Below are 6800 nucleotides of genomic sequence, written 5' to 3' on the forward strand. Positions count from 1 at the left end.
GCAGCCATGGTGTTCTGGGAGAGACAGGCTCAAGGCCTACCTCCAGTTCAAGGCCCATTATGGTGGAATGGCCCTGCTTGAGGTGCTCAGAGTGACACAACTAAACTTAGGTCAGGCTAAGAAAGCCTAAAACAAGACCTCATTAGGATTTGGGCAGTCTGCCATCCAGAAGAAAACCCGCTTTGGAGGAAGATAGCACTCAGAGCCTCTCCACATACTATGTTTATACTCAGCATCCACTCAAAAATTGCCAGGCATGTTAGAAAGGACTTAAATTCCTGAAAACCAAGAGGAAAAAAATATCTAATGGAAACAGACCCAGAGGTGGTTCTGATGTTTTAGTTACCAGACTGAAATAACTATGACATGTTCACAAAATAAGGAAAAGATGGAGAATTTTAACAGATCTGGCTCTAAAAAATGGGAAGTCTAGAACTGGGAAACAATATCCAAAACTAAGAATTTAGTAGTTGAGGAGTTACTAGATAACCTGAAGTCTTATAAACACCAGAAGTGCTAGGAAAGATAGACTTGGACAAACTAGCAAAAGTAAGAGGTATCTCACGACCTTCTTAGGAAGTTAGCTGTAGCCCCACTGCACTGAGATGAAGAAGAATTTAAAAGGGGCATAGATCCAATTCAGGAGAGCAGTGGAGGGAAGTCCCAGGACAGCATTTGCTAGAGTGTGGTTGGTCCAGATTGGGATGAGTGAACTCAGGTTTCCAAGAAGTTTTGGGATAAAAAGATTCAATAAAATAGTTGCTTTGGAGACCTTGAAAGAAATTGAGTCTACAGCTGTACCACTCTGAACGTGCCTGATCTTATCTGAAAGAGATTGAGAATGTGGGGAAAGAAAGAAAACAAGGCCGGGCACGGTGGCTCACACCTGTAATCCTAGCACTCTGGGAGGCTGAAGTGGGTGGATCGCTTGAGCTCAGGAGTTCAAGACCAGCCTTAGCAAGAGTGAGACCCCCCCCCCCCATCTCTACTAAAAATATAAAAATTAGCCGGGTGTTGTGGCGTACGCCTGTAGTCCCAGCTACTCAGGAGGCTGAGGCAGGAGGATCGCTTGAGCCCAGAAGTTTGAGGTTGCTGTGTCATGATACTCAGGGTAAGAGTCTGTCTCAAAAAAAAAAACAAAGGTACATAAAAGCCACAGAAAAAACAAAAAGCTGTTCAAGAAAGGAGAGGCAATCACAAAACACTACTTGGGCTCTGCAGTAAACAACAGGTAGACATCATGTGAGCACTTTATTGATTGAACTAAAAGCTGCTGTCATAAAACTATGGGAACAGAGGGGAAAGGTGGGAAAAGCAGAAAATCAATGTGTAATCTATTACATCTAAATTGATAAATCAAGAACTAGCATGTTATTTAGACACAGAAGCAGCTCTCAGACTAAACATCTATAAATCGTCGCCTCGTGAAGTGGGGAGAGTTAGGACAAATACAGGGGCTGGTGCTTTTCATAGTTAGCTCTTCTATGTGACCGCATTTTGTTTAACCTGGTGAAGGCATTACATTTTGTTAAAGAAGAAGGGAGAGGGCTAGACAAAGCGGCTTTAGTCCCCCGACTTTGAGCAAGCTCTTTTCCAGATTGCAGATCCCCATCCCACTGACCCAGAGGATGGCGGAGTGACAGCCAGGCCTCTCAAAGTTTTGTCCACATTTCCTGCATTCCCCGCATGTCCGCAGCCTCTCTAGAGCATTTCACACCACTGACCACTTCCTCTTTTTAAAACCATTCTCTCGGCCGGGCGTGGTGGCTCACGCCTGTAATCCTAGCACTCTGGGAAGCCGAGGTGGGCGGATCGTTTGAGCTCAGGAGTTCGAGACCAGCCTGAGCAAGAGCGAGACCCCATCTCTACTAAAAATAGAAAGAAATTATATGGACAGCTAAAAATATATATAGAAAAAATTAGCCGGGCATGGTGGTGCATGCCTGTAGTCCCAGCTACTTGGGAGGCTGAGACAGGAGGATCGCTTGAGCTCAGGAGTTTGAGGTTGCTGTGAGCTCGGCTGACGCCACGGCACTCACTCTAGCCTGGGCAACAGAGTGAGACTCTGTCTCAAAAAAAAAAAAAAAAAAACCATTCTCTTCTCTTGGTTTCTTCCACCTGGGTTTACTCCTACCTACCTTTCTGGCCATTCTATACTGCCTTCCTGACTTTTAAGTGTTTTAAGGACCAGTCCTAGGTCCTCTTTATTCTATTCTCTCTTACCCCCAGCATTCTCATACACTCTGTGGTTTTACCCACCACCTGTGCCCAAATTCTCAAAACTGCCCACAGGGCCAGATGGCTCTTCTGAGCCCTAGACTTAGATAACTTAGATATCCTCTCCCCTTGGACACGTCTCACATTCAAAATGTCCAATATCCCTCTCCAGCACGGATCAACTTAACAAATGGCACCAGAGCACCTTAATACTCCCCTTCCCCTGCACCTCCCATCCCCATATACAGCTAAGCGCCAAGACTTGCCCTGGCACTTTTCACATCTGTCCACCTACCCTCCAGGCCTGGGCCCTGGTGCCAGCCACGGGGATTGCTGCACTAACTGGGCCCACTGCACCCATCCAATGCAGTCCACAGTGGCCAACAGTCATCTTAAAATACAAATTTGAATGTCACATTTTACTCTTAGGAGTTGGCATGAAGTCCAAAATCCTCAAAAAGTATGTGCCAACACGCAAGGCCAGTCATAAACTGTATCCTGCCAGCCTTTCCACCTTCATCATAAATCAGTCCCAACTCTTCTCTCCAGACACGTGGGCTCCTGCCTGGTGGTGGTGACCCACGCTCCACGTTTTGATCTTACCTTCCAGGACTGCAATGTCCCTCCTCCAGGACTTCCTCCATCTAGATCATCACCTCCCCAGTCTCAGCTCTTATCACGGAAGTTGGTTGTCTGCTCCAGACTGGAAGTTCCATTCGGGCGGTGGGCTTGTCTGCTCTGCTCACCCTCATGTCTGTCGCCCCAGGCTCTGAATATATTTTACATGCATTTATTGAGTGAATGTGGGGGAAAAATCAAGTGGGGATAGACAAGTGTGGCGGGCACGACAAAAAGATGCAGACAAGGATTCTGAAAGGGACAGACAGACTGAGCCTGCAACAGGAGGGGGTCGCAAACAGGACAGACCGGCCGGGGCGGAGGGCAGGGCAGCCGGGCGCGCGTGGCAGCAGGTCGGGGCAACAGCGGCGCCTGGGAGCGCAGCTCCTGCCAGGCGGCGCCTCCGCAGGGGGCGCCCGTCGTCTGGGGCGTGGCCTCGCGCAGCCCCGCCCTCCTCGCCGGCGACGGGGCAGGCGGGCGGCTGGCAGTGGTGGCACCGACATGGCTGCGCTGGTGGAGCCTCTGGGGCTGGAGCGGGGTAAGCGCGCGCCAGGGGGCCCTGCCCACCAAGCCGCGGGCTGCGTCCCCGAGTCCCGGCCCCCGCCCCGCCCCGGGCCAGGCCGGCGCGGGTGGGCGGACTTATCCGGAGGGGGTGGGCGGGGCGGGCGCTCTGTGGGTGTGGGAGGGTCCGTGGGCGAGCAGTGTGTGTGTCTGTGTGTCTGTGTGTGTGTTTGTGTATGTGCGTGCGTGCGCGCGCGCGCACGCGATCCTGGGGACTGCCACCCGGCTGGTCGAAGTCTCTCCCTTGCCACCGTTGACTCTGCGGGATGTCCGACTGTGCTTCGCTGTCCTTCTCGGGGTCTGTCTGCGCTCGCCCTTACTCCATCTCTCGCCGCTCCTCTCGGTGGTTCTCTGCGTCTCGGTGTCTGACTCTGCGTGTCTGTGCGCTCCCGCCCCCGCCCCCTCCCCGCAGACGTGTCCCGGGCCGTGGAGCTCCTCGAGCGGCTCCAGCGCAGCGGGGAGCTGCCCCCGCAGAAGCTGCAGGCCCTTCAGCGAGTCCTGCAGAGCCGCTTCTGCTCCGCCATCCGAGAGGTGAGAGTCGCGCGCTGGCGGTCGCCCGAGCCCCGGGGACTATGCCTCCCAGCAGCTTCTGTGGCGGCCCGCCTCAGGGTGCCCGCGCTTCAGGTTCTTTGGGAGTTGTAGTTTCCTTGGCTCTGGTTGCGCGGGCGGGGCGGCTCCTTGGGTGGGAGGGGAGAGGGGCTCTGGGGACCTGGACTTCTGTGTGTAGGGCAGGAGGGGGCTGGCGGCTCCCTGATGCTGGTGCGTGCTCACCCAGGTGTACGAGCAGCTGTATGACACCCTGGACATCACCGGCAGCGCTGAGATCCGGGCCCATGCCACAGCCAAGGTGGGCACCCCTGCCCCACCGCTCTTGGGTCCACTGAACTGCCTGGTCTAGCCCAGTATCTTCTTAATGCCAGGCATTCCCATTTTCTTCTTCGTGGTTTTTGCCAAATCTATGTACCATCCTTAACTGTTATTAAATAATGGCACCTTTTTTAACTTAAATGTCATATAAAGGCATCTTCAGCAACTACAGATGGAAACCAGTATGGCATGCCCGGCTAGAAGATAACCCTCAACATCTGTACAATGAAAACAAGGGAAGTCACGGAACACTGACATCTTACTGAACTATAGTTAGACGCCACTTCTTGTTGCTGCCTGGAAGCTCCCTCCAGGCTTTTTCTTCTGTAGAAAAGCAAGGTTGGCAAGTGTAGGGTATTGATGCCACACTCACGCCAAATGGAGACTTTCTTTTTGGCATGACAGAAGCACACACAGGGAACCGAAAGGACACACAGTCATTGTAGGAGTAATCTTGTGTTGAGTCATGGCACATGTCTTGTGCTTGGGGGTAGCAATCTGACCTAAATCGCTCTTCCTGGCCTAGATTGCTCACCCCAGCCTGCATGCCCACCACGAAGGGACCCTCACCTCCTGACGCTTTCTCTCTCCTAGGCCACAGTGGCCGCCTTCACGGCCAGTGAGGGCCATGCACATCCCAGGGTAGTGGAGCTACCCAAGACAGACGAGGGCCTGGGCTTCAACATCATGGGTGGCAAAGAGCAGAACTCGCCCATCTACATCTCCCGGGTCATCCCAGGGGGCGTGGCTGACCGCCACGGAGGCCTCAAGCGAGGGGACCAACTGCTGTCTGTGAACGGTGTGGTAAGCAGAGGGCTGAGGCTGGGCTGGGGGTACAGTCTGTCCAAGGTAGCATAGTCACTGCTTTTGACATTCATTCAACATGCACTGATTGAGCACTGCCTCTGTGGCCAGCCCTGTGATGGGCAATGCTGCAGACCCTGAGAGAAGTTGCCCTCAGCTCCCACACTCAAGACTTTCCTCTCTAGTAAGTAAGGTTGACCCTGACTGAAACAGTCCTACTTCCAGAGACATCATAATGAGGAAGCACAAAGCATTGTGAGAGCCCAGATGTGGCACCAGGCCAGTGTAGCTGTAGGAAGTTTTTGCAGAGTAAGGAACATTCGGGTTGGGTGTTGAAGGATGAGTAGGAGTTCTTCAGGCAAACAAGGTGAATGCTGAGGGTGTTGTAGGTAAGGATTCTGACTTGGCTCTCCTCTGAACTGAAGAGAAAGGGCTCAGTTCTAAGGGAGGTCTGTGGCATGCAGGTAATTAAAATCATTGTGGTTCAAGTAGATGGAGGCATAACTAGATGGGTACTTGGGGTCAGCCATGCATGGCTTGAGTGCCAGCCTGAGAAGCTGGGACTTTGTCCCATGGGTGCTGGGGAGCCATGGGAGGGCTGTGAGTGAGTGAGGGCTAAGCTCAGCTTGCAAGTATAGAAAGACCTGTCTGGGATTTTATGGGAGATGAACTGAGGGGAGAGGTGGGAGGTCAGAGGCCAGGGAGGAGGCCAGGGTAAGAGTCCAGAGGGGAGAGGACAAGGCCTGAGTTGGGGCCAGGGCTATGGGGACAAAGAAGAGGGAGTCAGGGCAAGAGGGTATTAGTGGGCTGTGGGGAAGGGGCAACAAAGATGGGCCTGGACATCTGGCTAGTGACTGAGGGAACATGGGACTGAACCTGACACAGGGAACCTGCAAGGTTTTGGAGGAGGGCACTGAGACAAGAGCTAATGACTCGCCCGCCAGGACATGAGACCTTGGCATCTCCGGGCTGGCACCAGGCTCACCAGCAGTTGGTCCCATTTCCTGGGGGGGGCTGGGTGAGGGCAGCAGGCCCCAGGCCCAGCTGTCTGTGTTGGGCCCCGCAGAGTGTTGAGGGTGAGCAGCACGAGAAGGCGGTAGAGCTGCTGAAGGCGGCCCAGGGCTCGGTGAAGCTGGTGGTACGTTACACGCCTCGAGTGCTGGAGGAGATGGAGGCCCGATTTGAGAAGATGCGCTCTGCCCGCCGGCGCCAGCAGCACCAGAGCTACTCGTGAGCCCCTTGGTCACCAGTGTCCTGGGGACCCCACTGCCTCCCTTTCACCCCGGACTCCCAATCCAGGCCAATGATTCCTGGAATTGCGTACCCAGCCCTGGTCCCTCTCCTCTGGGATCCTGACCCTTTACCCAGGCTCCCACCCCAGGTCATTTTGACCGAATCCCCCTAGCTCCCTCCCATCCCAAGATCTGAACCTACTCTGGCTGGAATCCCTCAACCCAGTTCCCTGGGCCCTTGCTTCTAGAACCCCAGTCCTGGCTCTCGCATGCTCCCCAGGGCCCTTCCCTGAGCATGGCTTCCCTCTCTTCATCCCCTTGCAGGTCCTTGGAGTCTCGAGGCTGAAACCGCAGATCTGGACCCTCCCCTTCGCCCTCTCTCCTGTACAGTATTTATTGTCACTGGCTCCTTATTTAAAGATCTATGACCCTCACTACGTGTCTGTGTGTCTGTCCTGCATCCTCGGGTTAGAGTGCCTTGAGGTGTGGGGAGGGAGAGTA

At 53.9% G+C, this 6800-nt stretch overlaps 1 protein-coding gene across 2 annotated transcripts; it reads left to right on the top strand.

The window, feature by feature from the left end:
• Positions 1-3302: 3302 nt before the first annotated feature.
• On the top strand, positions 3303-6733 carry LIN7B (lin-7 homolog B, crumbs cell polarity complex component). Of its 2 annotated transcripts, XM_069457862.1 has the most exons (6): positions 3303-3373; positions 3809-3927; positions 4172-4243; positions 4858-5067; positions 6134-6297; positions 6624-6733. In XM_069457862.1, exons 1-6 carry the CDS (start codon positions 3337-3339, stop codon positions 6643-6645), a joined length of 624 nt encoding a protein of 207 aa, XP_069313963.1. In that variant the 5' UTR covers positions 3303-3336; the 3' UTR covers positions 6646-6733. The 2 variants fall into 2 exon arrangements, with proteins under 2 accessions (XP_069313963.1, XP_069313964.1); XM_069457863.1 differs by lacking the exon at positions 4858-5067.
• The last annotated feature ends 67 nt before the right edge of the window (positions 6734-6800 follow it).

Source organism: Eulemur rufifrons, chromosome 24 (genome assembly GCF_041146395.1).
Source record: "Eulemur rufifrons isolate Redbay chromosome 24, OSU_ERuf_1, whole genome shotgun sequence".
NCBI lineage: Eukaryota > Metazoa > Chordata > Mammalia > Primates > Lemuridae > Eulemur > Eulemur rufifrons.

Excerpts from the sequence above, each read along its gene's own strand:
- LIN7B (XM_069457862.1), top strand. The coding sequence starts at position 3,337 with ATGGCTGCGCTGGTGGAGCCTCTGGGGCTGGAGCGGG. Across the intron at positions 4,244-4,857 it reads GGGCCCATGCCACAGCCAAG|GCCACAGTGGCCGCCTTCAC; the intron begins GTGGGCACCCCT and ends TCTCTCTCCTAG. Across the intron at positions 6,298-6,623 it reads CAGCAGCACCAGAGCTACTC|GTCCTTGGAGTCTCGAGGCT; the intron begins GTGAGCCCCTTG and ends ATCCCCTTGCAG.